Source organism: Mustela putorius, unplaced genomic scaffold, assembly GCF_011764305.1.
Source record: "Mustela putorius furo isolate JIRA1106 unplaced genomic scaffold, ASM1176430v1.1 tig00000551_pilon_pilon_pilon, whole genome shotgun sequence".
NCBI lineage: Eukaryota > Metazoa > Chordata > Mammalia > Carnivora > Mustelidae > Mustela > Mustela putorius.
In genome coordinates this window covers 3838065-3860072 of record NW_025421412.1, presented here as the reverse complement: position 1 = coordinate 3860072, position 22008 = coordinate 3838065, and the positions used below count along the sequence as shown (strand labels likewise).

The following is a 22008-nucleotide window of genomic DNA, read 5'->3' as shown; positions in this document are numbered from 1 at the left end:
CCCTTCTTAGGAATATGCTCTGGGTCCTCATGCTTTGGGGATCTGCCTCATAAGATCACACCTTCGGGGCACTGTGCAGAATCTTCCAGTCACTCTTACTTCCTGGTCTGTCATCTCTGCAGAGCTTCACAGGGCAGGGTCTAGGTCGGACGTGTAACTGTCACACGCACCGTGCATACACATATTTCCAGGGCTGAAGGAATTCCCTCAGGCTGAGCTCTGTGTCTAGCGGCTCATAATACGCCCAGGGTAAATGTTTGCTGAGATGGGGTTTTGCTGGTCATGGTTGCCTGCAAGACTGTACCAAGGGGCGGTGATGTGTTCAGGACACTTCATGTCGTAAATATCTTCGCTCATATCTTCGATCAGTAAAACATTGGGGCTGGACACATTGTTTTTAAGATAGTGGCTGGGAATGTGCTTGCCAGGTGCCGAGCCTGTGCGTGAGAACTCCGGGTAGCGTCTATCAGCCAGGTGCCGAGCCTGTGCGTGAGGCCTGTGCGCCTATCATTATCCGCATGTTTTCATCTGAGCAACTGGAACCCCAGGGAGGTGGTCTGACCTTTAAGGAGTGGCTGAGGCAGGATTCCTGTCTAAGCATGCTCACTGCTGTGAAAGGAGGGGTCGCCCACCGGAGGAGCCCTGGTGATGGACAGGGCTTGCAGTCCTCTTAGTGCTTCATTAGCCTTATCCGCTGCCTGTAGAACTTCCCTGCATTTACAGCTTCGCTCTGAGGAGTTCCTCCAGTTACCCCCGCGATGGAAAAGGGGGGCTGCACACACAGAGAGAGAGAGAGAGAGAGAGAGAGAGGAACATGCACATAAATCTTCTCCAGAGAAGACAAGAAAGTCTCCAGCTACATCCCCCTGAAGTACAATGATGTATAATATTATAATAATATATTATAAATAAATGAGCCTAGGGAGATGACTTTCCCATTCACCCCAGAGTTACACACTGCCTTTAGCTTCCAAGACATGTTTGTGTCCTCAGGCATGTTAGTCATTAAACCAAGGTTGCTGGTGCTCTGTTCTGACAGCCCCCTGTGAAGACCACTGTGGAGAGCGGCCCCCAACAACGAATGCTATCGCAACTTTTCCAAATAGCTTTGGCCTCTTAAGTTTGGGAAATAATTTGATGCCATTTGTGAATTTGAATTATTTCACTGTACATTTTTTTTTCCAAATCACTTTACTATGCTGTTTAATATTGTCCCTCAAATAGAGACCACGCTTTATCTTTCTTAGTCTAAAGTGGCATTTGCAACCAGGGGTTTCATTTACTTTTATTTATTTTTTTTATTTTGGGGGGAATTCATTTAGAGAAAAGAAGTTATCAGTGTTTAAACTTGCTTGCTTATCTGCTATCTTTAAATTCATAAGGAACATTGAAAAGGCCAATAAACTGTCTGCTTGTGCCTCCGTGCTCTCTTGAAGGAGGGTGTGTCTTCCACTCCATCTCTCTGCTCTGCTCCTCTCTCTCAAGTCTAGTAAATTATGTTTTCCCAAGTGCTCAGTAATCCTGAATGTAATAAAATATTACCACAGACATTACATGTCATGACCCAGAAGATGCTTTGTAGCAATTCTAATTCTTGGGTTCTTCAATTGGTGACTCTAGAGTGTTCATTGAAGTTTTGGACTTTGTACAAAACAAGCAAAAGTAGTAGGTGCATAGTTCAAATAACTAATTATTTAAGTATGAAGAGACTTCCCAGGTGATGTAATCAAAGAAAACCACAGAGCATTGGGTCACCAGGTTCTGGATTGACTGGTACATAGAAAAGTGACTAGAGGGTGGGTTAAGGCTTGGACTAATTTAGGCCAAGGTATATGGAGAAGAGTTCGTAGGTTATATGGGCTTCAAAGTGAATTTCAGTGGATGCAGAGAAACTGAACAAGTATCTTAGTGTGTGTTTGGGTATGGAGAAGATTCAAATGAAGATGCTTTTATTTTTTAAAGATTTTATTTATTTGACCAAGATAGAGGAAGCGGCCATGCGTGCATGAGTGGGGGAAGGGACAGAGGGAGAGAGAGAATCCCAAGCAGACTCCCCAGTGAGCATGGAGCCCAGTTCAACGAGTTTGATCTCACCACCCTGAGATCAGGACCTGAGCCAAAACCAAGAATCAGATGTTAAAACAACTGAGCCACCCAAGCGCTCTGAGAATTTTTTTCTTTTTAAGAGGAATGCATTATCAGTTGGGAACGAGGTAGGAGAGGTTCTGAATTTAATCCCCTCCAAATTCCTTTCTTCTCTTTCAGAAAAATTGAGGTGATCTTTTACATCATCCGAATACTTCACCGATCCTGTTTCTTTTGTGACAACTGTGTATAGATCTGCCACCTAGTTGACCTTGTTAGTCAGGCCATCACTCCTCTCTACAGTTTCCTTCCTCCTCATTCAAAGTCCATTTATACGGGGCACCTAGGTGGCTCGGTTAAGTGCCTGCCTTTGGCGCAGGTTGTGATCTTGGTGAGCTGGCTCCATGCTCAGTGGGGGTCTGCTTCTCCCTTTCCCTGGGCCCCTCCCCCCGGTCATGTTCTCTGTCTCTCTCAAATAAATAAGTAAATAAATAATCTTTTTTTAAAAAAGATTTTTATTTATTTATTTGACAGAGAGAGAGCACAAGTAGACAGCGAGGCAGGCAGAGAGAGAGGCAGGGAAGCAGGCTCCCTGCTGAGCAGAGAGCCCAATGCGGGACTCGATCCCAGGACCCCGAGATCATGATCTGAGCTGAAGGCAGTGGCTTAACCCATTGAGCCACCCAGGCGCCCAATAAATAATCTTTAAAAAAGAAAGAAGTCGGGACGCCTGGGTGGCTCAGTTGGTTAAGTGTTCTCAGGTCATGATCCCAGGGTCCTGGGATCGAGTCCCACATCGGGATCCCTGCTCAGCAGGAAGCCAACTTCTCCCTTTCCCTCTGACCCTGCTCTCTGCTTGTGCTCTCTCTCACTCTCAAATACATAAAATAAAAGAATATTTTTAAAAAGTTTTATAAAAAGAAGAAGAAAGTCCGTTTGTTTGCTCCCCACTTACAGAAAGCCGTGCACCCCCACAAACGGATTGAAGAACAAGGCAGAGAACACTTACTCTTCCATTCACCGTACCCGTGTAATCGCACATGCATGTGCACAAACCCAGATGCTGTCCTGCAGACATCAGCACTGTCCGTGTCTCATTTACAGTTGATATATGCAAACCCATGTCCATTGTCCACTTTCGGTGAGTTGGAGCAGTATCTGGAAGCGAGGAGGTCATCCTCGATAGTTGTAACACGAACACTGGAGAGATTTCAAAATGATCTTAACATGCAGGTGAATATATTTGCAAAAGTTTACAAATTTCCTTTCCTTCATAGCTACTGTAATTGCCGCACATTAGATTCCAAAGTATTTCATTTTGATTAGGGAGAAAAAAATCACAAAGGGAATGTGGGGAACCAGACGCCTTTATGGAGCAATTAGAGTATCAGAGATAGCCTGTGTGTGTGTGTGTGCGTGTGTGTGTCACGTGCACATCTATATTTGGGCATGTATATATATCCATATCGATGCACATATGTGCATATGTTATATTACTCTATACTGCATTACATAACGGGCATCTTCAATCAATACGTGGAGCAATTTTAAAATTGCAATTTTTTTTTTTAACTTTACATTGCTATTCTATGAAAATGCTAGTGCTGAGGCTGATGAGACTTTTCTAGCCATTACATTGCATGTTCACACTTAAGCATGAAAAACAGGGCTCAGCTGCACAGAAAGGGTGGTCCAGTTGACCTTGCTAGTAACCTCTCCTTTCTTTCCAGCTGTGCAGGTCTATACCGTAAATTCCTTCCTCTCTCTGCTCCACGATTGCCTACATCTAAGTCAGAAGGCCACTGGTTCTAGAAGGAGATCTGTGTGATGGTTTGAGGGTAGGGAGGCCTGAATCTGATAGCCAGCGTTGCCACAGACTGGCTGAAATCAAGATCAGTCTCAACCAGTGGCAGCTTATGGAAAGGGAGCTGGCTGGAGAGGTGGGGGTCTGATTGGTCAGGCAAGGTGGGCTTGATCCTGGTCCTGAGGCACCTGTGGGATGACCAGTGAGCCTGATTTTCCAACAAGTACTGAGTTTAGTGATGCCTCTTTCTTCTTGACAACCCACATCTTTCCTTCTCTGTGAGCTTCAGAAAAGGATCCCTTAAGTCTTATAGGGCCCCAGCTGACCAATCAGAGAGATAAGATGGCGGCTCCATCTACACTGCAGCATTCAGTGATTCTGATAGATTACACTATAAATTTAATTCCTAGCCATTTTGGGGTATGAAGTGTGAACTAAGACCTGTGTGTGGTTTGGTTCATCCAAGCCAGTATTAATAAGCTCAGCCTGTTCCCAAAGCAGAGGCAAAGATGCCTACTTCCTAGAGCTTGAGTTTGGATCACAAACAAAGTGTCCGTGTGATTTATAGCCTCGCTTGGAATTTTTATAGTAATCTACTGTGTATATGAACCCTACTGGAGCTAGCAATGTTTGTAAACTTGAATTTTAATCCATCATTTAACAAAGTGTGAAAAAAGTGCAGAACTATGAGAATTAGAAATTATCTATGAAAAGACTGGCCTAATAGATCTGTCCAAAAAGAGGTCTAAGGGGAGTAGTATTTCATCTGTGAGCTTTCACTGGAAAACCTATTTGAAGCTGTGTATCATGCACATTCCATTTTAATAGATATTTAATAAGTTAGTGCATAATTTTAAAATGCTTGTCTGTCACTAGAATCATTCCAGTTTTATATATTTTTTTTTTATTTTGGCCAGGAAATCATTTGAAAAAAAATCTGGTGTATAATGATACTAACATTTGGAAGGAAGAAATCATGTGTTTTTATCAGAAATACTGTGAATAGTGAGCAGCTGTTTGGTGTATAAAAGAGAGAGAGGAATTTCTTTATTGTTCCAAAATGCTTTTGAAATGTTATGTGTGACATTCAGAGATAGCAGTTGGTCATTGTAATAACCCTGAAATAAAATAATAGAACACTTGTGCTTTATGAGTGTATAAGTTTTGTTGTAGTAAGAAATAACTTCTTTCAATGCATGATTGTATTTTTTTAAAGATTTAATTATTTGAGTGAGAGAGAGAGAGAGAGGGAGCATGAGCAGAAGGGAAAGAGAGAGAGGGAAAGAGAATCCCAAGCTGATTCCACGCTGAGCACAGAGCCTGACGTGGGGCTTGATCTCAAGACTCTGAGATCACGACCTGAAACAAAACCGAGTTGGACACGCGACTGACTGTGCCCTTTCATGATTACGTTTTGTCTTAGTGATCACAGTCTGGAAAACGGATAAGTTACTAAGAATATAGCTAATCCAATCTAAGTCTTTCCTAGCTACTACCATGGGCAACTCTGATATTATATTTACTACATCAGAGTCACAGAATCCTGAAATGATCAATCTGATCTCCTGAGTTGAATTTCATAGGGGTGGGCAGAGATCAAGAAATTCTAACCACTTATAAATTACCATTATTTTTCTACTTTATAAAGGGAGTGACATTAATAAGGCCAAAATTATTTTGTCTCTGTATTAATGCCTGCACAATTTTTTGGTTTGATAATAAAGAGAAACATAAAGCTGTATTTCTTTGTGGTCAGACCTAGTTCTACTAGTGTTTAGAGCACAAGTATGTGGTTTCCAGAGGAAAAAAAGATGAGAGAACTTCTTAATCTGGGTGAATTATATAGCTTCTGCGTAAAAGTAGACCCTAAGTATTATAATAAAGGTAGAATACATCTCTTAGGTGAGCCTCCTTCAACTCTGAAGTGGATTGGACACCGCTCCTTTAGGCTGCTTCAGAGGTCTACACTCCTACTTGTAATTTCTTGCCTACTACCCTTCATGGCCTTTTATGACTGTCAGCATTTCTCCGGACGACAAGCGCTTTGAGGGGAGGGTGATGCCAGCTTTCCTGTGTGTCTCAGTGCACTATGATGTACCAAATGTCTGTGCAATAAATGAGCCGGAGAATAATAAATGCATTTGGTAATGAGCCCCCAAGTATGGTGGGCGGTGTTACTGCTCACAGGGGACTTTGTTCAGAGTTCTTAAATGGGGGGAGGGAGTTCGTTCATAACTAACTAGTTCATAATTTGTTTGTGGCCCAAATCAATAGCATAGTTTCTTTACCAAAGACACATCATGCTTTATCTGAGTCTCATCCATTTATATTTTCCCTTCAAAGAGTAAATGATGTCACAGAGCTCAGTTGTCTTATGACATTTGTTGAATGTTATGTGGAGGTGTGCAGTTTTCAGGTAACTAAGAAATTTGCATATATAAGGAAGGTATGTCGACAACATACCTCTGTGTGGAGAGGAGAGAGTAGGGGTACCTCAATGGCTAGCACCTCCCCAAAGAGATGCTGGACAGCATTCACATAAGCTCATAATTACCGTACGTGTCTACAGAGACTTGCTGTGAGGTGAGAGACAGCCTTGCTCTCTGTTGGATAACAGACAGACATAGTTGTCTCTTACAGTCTTATGAGGAAACATTTGATACATACGGACATCTTAAATAGTAGACTCTATCTTCCTTGTATATAAAGGCTTTCTTTTTTTAAAACTCCTGAAAAGTCCTTAAAATGGTGACTTGTGGGGCGCCTGGGTGGCTCAGTGGGTTGAGTCTCTGCCTTCGGCTCAGGTCATGGTGCCGGAGTCCTGGGATCGAGCCCTGCATTGGGCTCTCTGCTAAGCAGGGAGCCTGGTTCTCCCCCTCTCTCTCTCTGCCTGCCTCTCTGCCTACTTGTGATCTCTGTCCATCAAATAAGTAAATAAATAAAATATTTTTCTTAAATGGTGACTTGTGTAACACAGAGTCTCAATAATTATTTGGGGAGGGAACAAATTAATGAAGAATATGTGTTACTGATAATAGCTGAAAATCCTCATTCTGATTCCTAAAAAGTTGAAGTATGCATTGCAATCTTTAGCATACAGCTGGCTGTTGTTTACTTGTTAAGTTGATGACATTTCAGGGCAGACCAACAGTATAAACTAGAATTAGGATAGGGGTTTTTCTAACCTTCAGAGCAAGGGTTAGGAATTGTACTTGCCATATGTAGGTGAGGGAACTGAGACTCTAGGAGGTAAAATGACTTATTCAAGTTGATACTCTGGTAAGCATTAGTATCTGGATTTGAACTCAGGCCCTCCTGACCAAACCTTGAACTTGTTCTTCTACATAGTACTACTAAAATGATTAGAAAAATTTCTCATGGAAAACTTAAATCATGACCTTTGTTGCATAGGTTTGAATTTTATAATCTTTGTGCTTCATAAAGGTGCTGCTCCTGGAGTTTTGCTTAATAAGCAAATCCCAGACGTAGGCTTCAACCGCAGAAGGACTTACATGTTTAACATATTGTTCATATTTGTCTCTCTGATGCCCGCGAATCCAAAACACAGATTTGAGACTGTGCCAACTCACTGGCAGAGATCATCACTCAAAAACACCAGTTTGCAAGAATAATTAGTTGCTTTTGTAAGTGACTTAAACACGACCTTTATCTTCAGCCCACATGGCTAGTGCATGAGGGGCATGATATTTATTTTTATTGCAAGAACCTTGAAGACCATACGTTTCTTCCTTTCTGATTCCAGTTCAGTCAGACTTATTTCATCCGGTTGTACAGTGAAATCCATTGCAGTCTGCAGAGGTATCAGATGCCTAAATTTGTAAAGCTATGCAAACCAGAAGCTTTGGGGGGAATAATTTAAGTTTCGCATTCTTCAGAGAAAACCAAAAAGATGGGTTGTGGCATGTAATGTGATTTCTTCGTTATGAGAGGGGGACCAAACGACCTCTCATTCAAGGAGGTGGCATTCTGAGGTCCTGCTCTCCGTTTTCCGTTCACACATAGCAACTGGTGGCAACTAAAAATAATGAGCTGTGCCACCAGCTGAGAATCTGGTCACAGTTGGCTCATGGACAGCGTGCACAAATGAGATTGAGGATGCCTCGCTTGGGTTCCTCCCTCCAGCCCACTCATCAGCTAGTTTGCTGCCATGTGGAAGCTATTGCAAAGCCATTAACAGGCAGGACCGGGAGAGCCGCAGTGCAGCACACCTCTGTGTGGACAGAATGTGGCTGCATGTGAGCGCCAATGGGAGTGGGCTGTTCCCGGGACCGGGGCTCCGGGAGCCCTGTCAGTCAGCCTCCTTACAATAGCACGTGCAGCCGCTGGGTCTCCGGATCCATGGGGAGGCTTCGCTGAACTCCAGCTGCTGAATGAGAATGAGTTTGAAGCTTTTTGCATGACCATGGAACCAAGCCTCGGTTCAGTAATGCATCCTGAGGTAAACTGTTACCTGAGTCAGGCTCTAAATAATGCATTTCCTGGGGACCATGGTTGTAGCAGAAGAGAATGCCAGAACCCCTAGCAGGATTGCTGTCGGAGCTGGAAAGATGTCTCACTATCATTTCATCAAGTGCTGTAAGTAAGCTGCATATTTTGCTCATGCGGTTGTCTTCTTGAAATAGGACATAGGCAGATGCCAAAATTCAGGCGGGTCTTCCTGTATACCACGTCCAGATGAGCAACATAGCACGGTGACTCGGAAAGATGTTTTACATGCTTAAATGTGTTTCCTCTTAATTTCAGGTGCTGCAGTTACTCCTGTGTGATCCAAAAGATCATAGTGTAGAAATCTTTAAAACTTGATCTTTTTAAGAAAAAAAATACATATATGCAGTAATGAAAAGTAGCAATTGGTAAAAAGGAGTGTGAGAAGGATATTTCTGGGTATCAGCATACATGAATACCGTGCTCGTATAAAAACTTAGCTCCTGAATGTATGGCTGAGACCATTTTAGTTACTATTTTACTCTCAAGTTTGACTGCTTCTGTCTGCATTCGGTGCTCAACTTACAAGCTTAATCTTTCCGAATATCCTTGACGGTAAACTTTTGTCCTTGTGTCATTCACCTTGAAGTGTTCAAGGACTTGCGTGGCATCTGTACCAGATGCTCTAGGCTGATGCTGGTAAGGTGAAAAATAGTTTGTCACTGGCTTTCTGATGAGTCCATAAAGGCTTTCTTCAATGCCTGATTTTTTAACAATTCTCCGAACTAGATTAAAGCTGCCTCTGAACCTTCTCCAGATGGTAATCATGAAGAAGGAGACCTATTTATAGCACAAATGGCTTGCTAGATATACATGTGGTACTTCTGAAAACTTCTGTACATGAATGTCATTGTCTTAAAGTGACAGATGGCATTAGTAGAAAATGCTTTCCTCTGAGGGTGAGGGTTTTGTTGGCCAAGGACATGACACTGTTCCATTTAAAGTAACATTGTGAAGGGGACATGTTTGAATGGATCTTGAGTTTAGCACTGAAGGAGAGTGAAAAGATCATGATAATAGAGAAGGAAAAATCTTTTCATTTCTTTTGTCTTTTGTGGGAGGATGTACATAGGAGTGAAACATCTATGATGAATGAAAATGAAAATGCCTTACTCTTCACATGCACCGAGTATGCTGGACAATTTTAATTCCAAAAGGAATTTGTTGATCAGTTTGTAAGTTGGAAAATTAACCCTTTAACAAAAATTGGGAGTGTGCAGCATATTCAGGAATTGTGACAAAAGGGCTTTTGTTTGTTTAATCCCTGAAATCTTGGGGTTATTATCTTAGTGAAATGTCTGTAGGAGGGCACTCTTGGCAGGCTTTCATGTTGCCCCTCCTGTCTGACTGCACTAGCAGAATGTCATTATTTCTCCTTCCCGTGCCTCTGCAGAGGTGGTTCCCAAAGCCCTCTGCACCATTTCTACAAGGAACCTGGGTGCTCGTTAGTCAGAGTGGACACACCTGCTGGAAGGCAGCCACAGAGCCTGGGCAGATCACAGAGGGACAGATCGGGGAGCAGCTGGTCACCAAAGAGAACATGAGCCTGCCCTTAGCTGCCTTACACTCCTTCTGTTCCAGCTAAATGATCTGAGTTTAAATTTGGGGAAGTTCAAAGAAGTCATGATGTCAGCTCCAGTGGAAGCATTTGAGTTAAATCTTGCAGTTCGGGTGAAATATAAAATTAATGAATAGTGAAATGTTTCCAAAACCTGGAAAAAAGTGTTCCTGATGAATTTATCCAAGTAATCACACAATACTTAGAAAAGATCCAGCTATGTTCTATGCCTGGCGTTTGGTCATGTCTCTAAAATGGCAAAGAAGCATGGAAACGTCAGGAACTATCTTCCATGGCAGAAGGGTACAACGAGCTAAAGGAGTTCAGAAATTATATTTCACTGTGAGACACTAGTCAGGGGATGTCTCAGAGTCGAGCTGGATCCTGAAGGATCTCCTGAAGGATCCTCCAGGATCTCCTGAAGGGAGAGTCCAGAAGGAACAGTTGGAGCTTGTATAGAATCAGAGGGCTTGTGGATAGGATCATAATCCACAGCTTAGCTGTTCTCGATGCATCATTGTTTCTGTATTGTGTCCCCTTGTCCCTCCTGTGGGGGCGATCTCTTGGCAAGGCTCACGGGCCCATTTTCTTCATGTTTCTTCCTCACCTGATCCTCCACATGGCTGTCGTGTCACCCTGCCCTGGTTCATCCCTGTACCGTGTCCACCTCCCAGCCCGGCAGCAAGGCAGGGAGGGTTCGGATCCAAGAGCATGAGCTAGAGCTCTGAAAACCAGCAGGAGCAGACCCCCATAGCATCCCAGGAGGAGAGCCTTAGGGCTGGACTTGGGGAGACCAAAAAAGAATGCTTACAAGGAACTTTAAATATCACCTAGGAAAATACTCGTTATTTAACGATAAAGCATGTATATACTGAAAGGTCTAAACTCAGATTCTAGCAGTGGTTGACTCTGGCTTGTGGAATAATCAGTTTTTGTGGTTCCATGTAGCATATGCAATTCTGTGAATTATCATTATAAATAATTGTTATATATAAATATAAAATATAAGTATTCACACATGAATTATGACTAACTTCAGAATAGAATTGTATAATTAATTATAGTTATGGGATTATCTGTTACTTTTATAAATTAGCCTGTATTTTTCAAAATTGTCTATAGTGGGCGTCGTTTCCTTTGATCCTCAGAAAAACAAACTCAAAGACCACTTAAGAGAGAGTATACGGAGGAAGAAATGGCTGGGACCTACATCTCCACCCACATTCCTTTCTGACTCCATGGGTTCTGGCCTAATTTGACATGTTCCATATATCTGATAGAGAAAAGTTAAAAAACTAGAGTCTAAAAATGTAGCGTGGAAACAAGATGTAGCAGGGAAGTGGAGGGGCATCACTGCCAAGAAGTGCTGATGATTCCCGGACCTCTGTGACCCAGAGATGTCTTTGGATGGGTGTGACTCTACCCAAGTCGTGCCTGATGAGGTGGCAGGAAGTGAGGAGGGCGCATGCTTCAACTGAGGCACAAGAGCAAGGGGATGGGGGAACACAGTCCCAGCGTGTTAGGGCCATGGGACCCCATGGAGCTGTCGTTCTGGCTTGCTGCTAATGATGGGCAGAGAGGCAGGAGGTTTGTCCTATTAAATCCTCTCTGATGCTTCAGGAGTCAGACCTCTGCTTGGCCTGTATCTCTCCCAGTTTACTTCTCTAAGTATATGGGGTCGGACAGCCCTGTTTGCAATAGGTTGCGAGTTAAACTTATTTAAAATGAATGGACTCCAGACCTGTTAGTTCTTTCACAGCAACCAAGGATGAATTTTACCATCGAGGCTGCTATTGTGCATATTAAAAAATCTCCCAGTACCACGGTCATCTTGTTTTCCTCTCATCATGCATTTTCATCAACACTACTCCCACCGACAGGCCGTCCCTGATCTTTCCCGGGCTGTTCCTGCTGTTCATGAGTTAGAGTCCTGTGATGCCCGGTGAGCCCGAGACGTCAGCATGCTGGTCCCTCCTTGGCTCGCCCTCTGCCCGGGGCAGGTCTGTGGTCCTTCATGGAAGCCTCCCACACCCTAGCCCTGATCTCTGCCTTGCACTGAAGCAAGAGATGCCAAGCCCAGCTTGAACTGGACTGTCCGTCTGTCTGTCCTTCCACCAGCGTAGCTGGATGGTCACTGAGGCTGCAGCAAAAGCAGACTCGTTTCATGTCGGCTTCAGACTGCAACACTCTCCCTCCCTCGCGCTGTGCGTCCCCAGGAGGCACGGCGGCTCAGACCTCGAGAATCCTGACATTTCCCTTCCTGAGAGGATGGAAGCCAACAGATATAGATGGTGCATCTTCCTCCTGGTAAAACTGCAAAGGCACTGGTGTGTGAATTTATCTTTGTCCACTCTCTTCTGTGATGGTGAATCGTTCCTCCTTGTGTCCCAAGCCTGCTCTGGACTCTGTCCCCTCTTGCTCCCTCCTTCTGTTCCCCTCCCCTCCGCACCCCCAGTCTCCTCCACTGAAGCATGTCCACTAGCATTCACACCTGGCCCGACAGGCCCGTCTTCAGATCATCAAACAGTCCCCCTTGACCTCATGCTCCTTTCTGGCCACCAACCGATTTCTTTCTTTTCATGGTCATTCTTGGAAAAATCTCCTGTACACATGATCGCTGACCCTCATCCCCCTTTCTACTCTACAAATATTCCACTGAACTTACCTTAGTTAAACCTTCTTTATGGGGCAAAATCCAGTGGACATGAGTCCTTCCTTGTGTTAGTTAATTTTTCTCTTGACCTCTACCTCTTCTTTTACAGTTCTTGGGATTTTTCTCCTGGTTCACTGGCAAGTCTTCCTTTGCCTTCTTGCTGGCTTTCCTCAGTAGAGGTTGGCCCTGACCCTTAACAGTCTCTGGTTTACCTCTTCTCTCCCTGGGGCATTGAACCTCACATGGATCTCCCCTGGTTGTGCCTCTGACTCCAACATCTCCTTTTCTCTCTCAACAACATGGGCATCTTTTCTGGTCAGTGAACATATGTCTTCTCAATATTCTTGTTTTGATTGCTAGGTCATATCCCATAACCTTTATTAAACCATTTAGTCATTAATAAACTTCCCTTTTTGATAAGCATTAAAACATTATATTTTAACGTTTTGGCTTCTATTACTAAAGTATTGATTCACAAAGGCAGTGCTGTTGAATCAAATGGTGTGTGTAATTTCAAGTGTGATAGAAGCTGCCAGATTTCTTTCCGCTAGGCTGTAGCACTTCAAGTTCCCCCACTGGTGGAGAACACCCATCCCTGCTTTTTTCCCAGCCTGGGGTACTGTCCTTGTCCAGATGTCGTCAGTGCCTTGGTTGAAATACAGTTTCCCAAAGGTCCAATTTTATTCTACTAATAATTAAGGAGATTTGCTCATTTCTTCTTGGCCTTATCTTTTCGTATCTGTTCTCATTTTTATTTTGGACCGTTTCTTCTTTTTCTTATCAATTTATGTAATCTTTTATGTTAAGAAATATCAGTATTTTCCTGAATATATGTTGAAGATGGGTCTCCAATTTTTTCTCCTTTTTTTTTGTTTTGGGTATTTTTTGGCATCTAAGTTTTTAATAATTTATGGGAAGAAGGTCTCATGGATTTCAGTTTTATTTATTACTTTGGTTGTTCTTTTTTAAAACTAAATGGTCTTCATTTTATTATAGCTTTTATGTTTCTTTTTCTTTTTTTTTTTTAAGATTTTATTTATTTATTTGACAGAGAGATCACAGCAGACAGAGAGGCAGGCAGAGAGAGAGAGAGGGAAGCAGGCTCCCTGCTGAGCAGAGAGCCTGATGCGGGGCTCGATCCCAGGACCCTGAGATCATGACCCGAGCCGAAGGCAGCAGCCCAAACCACTGAGCCACCCAGGCGCCCCAGCTTTTATGTTTCTATTTTAAATTCTAGTTCTCGTAAAATTAAGTTATGTGTGATGTGAGACGAAGGTCACTCTGCACTGCCTTCTTTTTCTACATGCACTGTGTCCACTGAGTTATAATTCCATATTTTAATTCCAAAATATACTTGCATCTGCTGCTTTCTATTCAGTTACACCAATTTCTTTGCCTTGCTCACAGCCATACTGTTTTAGTTACTGTGGCTTTATAGTAACTTTAATATGTGATAATGCAAGTCCCTTCTGATTTTTCAAATATTTTTATTAGATATTCTTAAGTATTTATGTTTCCATTAAATACTAAATTGTTCAACTGGTCTTTTTTTCAAGTTTATTTTATTTTCATTATTTTTATTTTTTTTTATTTTATTTTTCAGTGTTCCAAGATTCATTGTTTATGTACCACACCCAGTGCTCCATGCAATACGTGCCCTCCTTAATACCCGCTAATCTTAAAAAACTTCTCAACTGGGTTTAAAATAAATTTACCTTGTAATGTAAATTTAATAATATTAGAATAAGATATGTAGATTGGTAGTACCTATAATTCCACTAAAAGTTATTTTTAATACATCGCCTGCTGTTCCAAATTGATACTTATCTTTACAACAGTACATTGATAATTATATGAATATTTATTTATATGTTTATGAGAATTAAAAGAATAATTTAATATCTTACAAACACTGTTTTATTGAATATTATTAAAGTATAAGAAAAAATAAATAAAATGTTCATATTAGTGATAAGTCTAGGACTCATAAACCTAACACAATTGAGAAAAAGATAGAAATCATTAAATGTGCTGTTACAGATAAATAAATCTTTAATGTTGGACATCTACATCTGCATACAACTCCAAATCTAATCTCTCTAAAAATGTACATTCTTTGTATATTTATATTTGTATATCTTTTATATCTATATCTGTTTTCCTGTGGTATCAGTTGGGAAGTGAGGATACAGTTGAAGAATACATATAAAATGATAGAATTATTGCCGTGTATGTCCGTCATTCAACATTTGACTGCCTTATTCACACAATTCACATTTATACAGACTTAGGAATGTCATGGCTCCTTGTTTCCCAATGGTCCGTCCAGTGATGTACTTTTGTGTAACGAGGCAGTGTTGTCATTGCATTATTAAAGGCTTGTTGTTACAGATGGAGGGCTCCATACCCCTGGCCTCACTTGACATCTGTTACTCTAATGTGATACCCTTTCTTTCTGTAGATTGTGCAGTGAATAAAAGGGGGCTCTTTATACGTCCCATGGATGGCTCGCACTTGGTGTCGCTCTAGACATGGAGACATGCCATGGTAACTTAACTGTTGAGTAGAATTGAATGGATTAAGTCCATCACATTTTCCTCTATCCCATTCATTCATTCATTCATTCATGGATTTAATTAATTTAGTAAATATCGAGTTCCTATTCTTTTCCAAGTACTGGCCTAAGGGCTAAGAATACAAAGACAATCCAGCCGGTCAACACCACTCCCATCTTGAAATCCTGGTGACTGTGGTGAGACAAGTAACGTAAACGCACTGATGGGATAAAAATTTTTGATAGCAGCAACTGATGGGGAGAAAATAAGAAATATATAGATTTAATAAGTGACCTGGCAGCAGCATGCAATGAGGGTTGATTCTGAATAGGTTGTGAAGGGCTGACCTCCAAGTGATTGAATGCAGTGAGAGAACCAGGATGTGAATATCTGGGGGAAGGTTTTGTTAGGCAGAGTGGAGAGCAAGTACAAAGGCCCTGGGGGAGGGATGGGCGTGTTTCACTTTATTGATTTGGAGAATCTAGGCTCCCTGAAGTTAACTTTATCTTAGCACTTCACTAATAGTTCCCAAACTCTTAAATAGATAGTACATTTTATTTCAGTGCTTTTAGCTGTTCAGGCTAATAGCCTGTAGCTTAACCTTCACTTCCAAACTTCTTTAAACTGTTATTTATAGATGGCCCTCAAATGCCTTTCTACCCAGGGACTGCATGTTAGCTCCCACTTCATTATTGCATTGAGACCTCAAGCTCCCTTTTTTGTTCTTCATTTACCTCAAATATTTCCCTACTTTGACTCAGTGATCATCTGTAATTTCTTAACCTTTTGCTTTCCTGGAAAAGTGTTCATGTAACTTGTTGACTTATTCTGCTCTTTGGGTTCCTCCCTTGGTCTCTCCATTCTCACCCGGTGATTTCAGATGTTTCCATCCATCACTCATGCTTGACATGATGCAGTGTGCTCAGCTTCTATGAGTAGAGAGGGTTCTTCCCTGTAAGAAATTCAGTCTAGAAAGGAGCCTGGGAGCAGTGAGCAAACACTGTCAGCACTCTACTGTCAGTGGGTGCGCAGTGGGGAGAAAGAAGCACAGGGCTGTGCTACAGGGAACATGAGCGAGGAATGGGTCCATCTCCTCACAGTGATCGAGCAGGCATCGAAGGATGAGGAGGCATTTGCTGATGATGGGTGGGTCAGGGACATGGGCAGAGGTGAAGGCCTACATGAAACCCACATTGTGAGTGCCTGGTACATTCAAAGAACAAACCAAAGGAGTTCCACATGGTAGAGGAAGGAGCAATGTGCAATGTTTGGACAAAGATGATGCATTTTTATGGTGTTCATCATAGGAGAGAGTTCATGGAGTAGTTTTGAAGAGTAAGGGATATGGTAGGATTTGTATTTAGAACTGTCACTCTGGTCTCAATATAGTGGATGTATTAAAAGAGAGATTGGAAAGGAAACAAGATAAGAAAATAGGCCAGATGTCAGCCTCAGTCAGAGGGCGGGCAACAGGGCTGACAAAAGGTGGTTTGATTTGAGCCTTATTTATAAGAAAGAATTAACAGAACTTACTGTCTGATTAGTGAAAATCTCTGTGCTTTGCCCTCTTTTCCTTTATACCTGTCCTGTTAGGGTTATTCATCTCCAGCATTTTTGTGGATAGCTTCCAGGAAAATCTCCCTGGCTGTGCTTTCGTCAGACTCTCTTGGCACACGTGGTCACAACCCAAGAAGACACTGTGTCTTACCAGCTCTTCAAACTCACAGTGTTCAACCTCAGTCCATATTCTTCCTTCCTAAACGTGAATGTGGAGATGGAGAAGGCCCTGTACGCTGTGTAAGCATGTTTAGACCTTTCCTAAGAGTAACTGGAATCCATTAAAATCTTTCACCCATTAGAGTGAAGAGCAAAGATTTGTGTTAGTGGGATCAGTTATGGAGAACGAGTGCAGGGGAATAGCAATGGAGTAGGCGTGGCCAGTGGGGAGGCTCTCATGGTAATCTGAACCCAGTTGGAGGGAAAGCCATCTTTGTGAGTGACCTTAGAATGGAGAAGAGTGGATGAAATTGAATGATACTTGAGTACTAAGGAATCTTGGGCTATAGGACTGATTTAGGAGTCGCAAAAGATGAAAGAAAGGGAATATTCAAGACTGGCACTTATGTATTTGCTTGAATGACTGAGTGTATGATGTTTCTATTAAGCTTCAGATGTGCACAAGAGAAAGATAGGCCAGAACACACTGGGCCTCATGATGTCCGAGAAGCACTGTCCTGTCCACTGCTGTATATACAGGTCTGATGTCAGGCAAAAGACATCTGTTTAGAGACATGGGGTCATTACCATACTGGTTTCCTTTAAGCCCTGGTGCAGGAGGAAGGAGCCAATGGGGGAATAGTTGGCTCAGGTCAGACACTTCTGAGAAGCAGATAGAGGAAAAGATGTTCACAAAGAAAGGGGGAGGTCTTCAGTCAATAATACGAGCACCATGGAGCCAGGAGGCAGGGTCTGCTGAACAGCCTGGTGCTATGAGATGAGATTAGGGCACAGGTTTGGTGAGATCCACTGGGACAACAGATGGGAGCAGTATCAGTGGAGAAGAGGGAGTGAAGTTCAAACTCCCATATCTTGAGCCATCACTGGAGAGGAGTTGAAGGGTGCTGCATGTTTCTATTTCTAAAAGGAAGAGGAGAGAAAGGTCAGTTAGTGGGCAGAGGTGTGGTTCTCAACAAAGTTATTCTGTTTTTAAGATTGGAAATACTTGAGGTTTTAATTCATTGTGTCTCTTTCTTGTCTTTGGAAACTCAAGCCCATGCTTGCTGTCATTAAAGTCTATGTGTTGGAACTTCAGAGGAAAAAAAAAAAAAACCTTTGAGCATCATTCAGTCACTTGAGAAATTAAAATAATGATAAAGAAAGGGCAATAACCATGATGCCATTAAAGATTCAGAAGAGCCTTGGCATAAAGGCAACTTTGGTTTTCACCAATTGTCGCAAATAAACTCATGCTAGTGTCATGTTTTAAAAGTGATCATTACATGGGCATGACCTTCTCATACTACACTCTGAACACCTCTTTTCCAGCCCACAGAAGAATTGTGTTTTCCGTTCTAAGGAGCAAGTATCCTATGCAAGCAGAGTCTGTTTGAATAATTCTTAAACTATTTGGCTTTAAATTTTGTCATATCTTCAGAAAACTATGTAGAGGTCATTGTGGACAGTTCCATAAACACGTCATCTCTGCAGATGGTAGTTGCTAAAAATGCTGATTGGGAGCTGTTCTCCCCTTAAAGACAGGAGATGATATGATGCAGAATGGAAACTATGACATTGCATGAGTCAGTGGCGCATTCTAAATACTGCTTCCATTTTGTTTCGCTCAGCATAAAAAGGTCTTTGGCTCATAGGAAGTGGTCAAGGGAGGGATAACTAAAAGGCAGAAAGCTTCAGGGTCTTTTGAGTAAGGAAAGAGAAGAGGCTTGAATTATTTATTATCTGGAGAGGAGGAGTGATGGCAGAGACAGACATAAATGAATGAATGGTTTTGTGGAAATCAATTGGCTATTTTTTTTTTTCATTCAGGCTTTTAGCAGAGAAAGAGGAAGACACTTGTCTTGGTGGCTGAAAATATGCATGAAGTGGATGGATGCGGGATATGGCTCTTGGTGCCTCGTATTTTACGCACATAAAAGCCAATTCTGTGGAACATCATTGAGAAGAGAGAACCATTTGAGGATTGAATTGTTTCCTAAATTTCTGGCTCATTATGTTTTATTTGGAGCAATTTTACCTATGAGGTTCAGCTCTGGGGACTGACCTAAACCCTTTCAATTGGGGGCTCAGTGTAGGCCACACATCGTTTCATGGTTTCTATTCTTGTGAGATCCTAGACAAGTCTTTTTTAAAAAAATACTTTAAAAAAACTTCCGGTGTAATTAACATACAGGGTTATACTGACCCTAGTCAAGAGCCGACCTCTTCCTTTTCCCAGTGATCCAGGAGGGCATCACCTGTGCTGGGCCAGTAAAATCAGTGGAAGGTGGGCCCGGCACAGTGTGTTGTGACGTTCTCTGTCCAGGGGAAACTGTGGTCACAGGTGTGGCTGGCGTGGATGATGGAGGCCACACGTGTTGTCCACAACCACCTCTTGGGCCAGTCCTGGACTGTTTTAACTACTGTCTAGATTTTTCATTTCAATCTTTAATATCTCACTTCATTTCTTTAGGGCTTGGTTCTCAGTGTCCTCATTTGAAAAGTGTAGCTGGTGACATCATCCTACTTTACTTCACCGACGTCTGAAAGTCCGCCCGTTCATTGCTCTTCCCTTTCCTCCTTCCCTCCCTTTACCCACCACGAATTCACCCATCTCTGTGGTCAGCACTGGCTCATCCAGGGACTCGCTGCTTATGGTGGGGCCCTCCAGTGCCAGATCCAGGCAGGGGCTGTAGGCCCGCAGGCCAAGAAAGATCATGCAACAAAGCTGGCTTGGTGTTAAAACCCAACTTATGTTAGTAATACCGGACACATATTAATGACACAATAACAGTTGATAAATGAAAATGAGTTATCAATAGTAATTAGTTCACCTAATGATGGTCATTAATATTCCTTAATGAAGCCACCTTTTAAATTCTCTATATTTCCCTGGCCTCTACCACAATTTTCCGGATGGAAAATGACCTCTAAACCTTGTAAGGTTTAGTACATATGATTTTTCTTTGTATCTTTTGAAGACCCCAGTGTGTTTCTCGACTTCCAGAGTCATCACTCTTGCCCAAACCTTCTTGCCTCGCTGTTGCCATGAGATTTTCTACAGAGTAGGCAGCATGGATTCTGGGGGCAAGTCTCCCGTAGCAGTTCCTACCAGCACTGACTATGGTGCACAGACGCCACACTACAAAAAGACAATACAGACCCACTTATATGGGCCGTGGGGAGGAGTAGGTCAGGAGGCTGGGGCCAGATGGGCTGCAGAGGCCAACACCCTTGTCTTTCCCTTTTTCCTCTGAGCTTCCTTGTGTGCATCCACAGGGATCAATGCCAAGATGCTTGGGGAGAGTAGAACTAGTGACTCCTAGTTGCATCGTTCAGACTGAAGAAGAAGCCCTTGACGGGGCAGGGAGGTGAGGATTCAAGAGTGGGGTGGGAGACCCTTCTCCCGAGTGTTCTACAGGTCAAGCACTTACTCCTAGACATGCAGCAGCTCTGCCAGGGATTCAAGTCGACCGTGTGTGCAGGTCCACCAGGACTCCACATTTTCCCCAAATCCTGCTTGTGATCCCAAGTCTGCATGAGGAGACGGTGGTTGTTCTGTGAAAGGAAAGAACAGAGTCAGAAAGAACAGGGATTTTTTTCTGTTTTTGGTAGCACATGTGTCTGTGTTTTATCATATGTGCTTACTCTAGCGTTTAGTATTCTTGTCTTTCTGTGTTATTCCATTAATTTTGCATACATGTCCAAATATTTCAGAGGCACACAGACAAGTCCTATAACTCTGTTTTACTTTTTTTTTTAAAATTTTAAAAGATTTTATTTATTTATTTGACAGAGATCACAAGTAGGCAGAGAGGCAGACAGAGAGAGAGGGGGAAGCAGGATCCCCACTGAGCAGAGAGCCCAATGTGGGGCTCTGAGATCATGACCTGAGCCAAAGGCAGAGGCTTAACCCATTGAGCCACCCAGGCGCCTCAACTCCATTTTACTTTTAGAAGACATTGTTGTTCTATTCTGAATCCAAACCAACCATGAAAGTGTTGTATTATAGGATTACATTAAAAGTCATGGAAATAAAATCCACTGTACATTAGGGCAAGTCCTTATTCTTTCCCTTAATTCTGGCATTTATAAGTAGGCATGAAGGTGCGATGGGCCATTGTCTTGTTAAAATGTTCTGAGATTGAGATAATCTGTGAAAAAGAGACAATGTTGGTAATTTTGACATTATTTAGAAATAACTGTGTGCCTTTCCAAATCACTTATAGTTTCCTCCCATTTTTCTTAAAGTTAAAAAAAATATGTAGTAATTAATGACAGTGCGACTTGAGGCTTATCAACATAAACCTATATCTGGTTTAAAAACATTAAATACGCTGCTATCTGTGAGGCGCTCCAGGGTCCGGGGGGAAACCCCGGGGGGAGAGTTGCTCCCTGGCACAGCTGTAGTTAACCCCTCTGGCATGTGGACTGCTGTGTGGCCACGGGTTAGATGACTTGCGTGAATCACAGTTCCACGTTGGTCTGTTTGCTCTCTTCCAAAGTCAGTGGTTTGTCCTCTGTCACCAAGGGCATCTCCTCTGTCTGGCCACCACAGCTTGGAAGCTCAGAGGCAACTGTTATCCATGTTCTGTCTCCACTGTCTACTTCCCACCTGCCCGGTGTCAGCTCCCACCTCTGGAAGTCTTCTCTCCATGCTCCTGCCTTCTGCGCTGTCCATGGTCCTGCTCTGGTGGGGCTGGGACCTTGATGCCTCAACTCTGAGAAAGCATCCTGGTGGGTCCTCCCCACCCCATCTCCTAGAAGATCTGGAGCTGCTCCCAATTTTCCACAGATCCCACTGTTGTGATGGGAATGCTGAAGACATGTTGTCAGAGGCTCCCTGCGGCAGAGTTGTAAGAGTTTTTCTTCCCTCAGAAATGTTCTGATTCTAGTCGTTTTACTCTCATTTCTGATTTTTCACCTTTATTTGTCTTTCTATCGCTCCAACTGACCCCCACAAATGCTTTCCATTTTTCTGAGATCGTTGCCTTTCTTCTATTTTTGTTCCCCAGTTTGAAAGGCAGAAATTTTTTTCTTGTCTTTGAATTTCCAAATTGAGGTCAAATGCCATGAAATTGTACTTGACCTCCAAGTACTCAATTCTCCTTATATCTGAGTTAACTGAGCACTT

At 42.6% G+C, this 22008-nt stretch overlaps 1 protein-coding gene across 3 annotated transcripts in view; it reads left to right on the top strand.

The window, feature by feature from the left end:
- The window catches only part of MYO16 (myosin XVI), a 481948-nt gene that overhangs the window by 13182 nt on the left and 446758 nt on the right, over positions 1–22008 (top strand). For 2 of the 3 annotated variants that reach the window (XM_045081326.1, XM_045081325.1), the window contains exon 1: positions 8077–8485. The exons of the other annotated variant lie outside the window; for it this stretch is intronic. In XM_045081326.1, the coding sequence (XP_044937261.1) occupies positions 8380–8485 (106 nt within the window). In that variant the 5' untranslated portion in view covers positions 8077–8379. Of the gene's footprint in view, positions 1–8076; positions 8486–22008 lie in introns of those variants that run through there. 3 annotated transcript variants of the gene reach the window in all.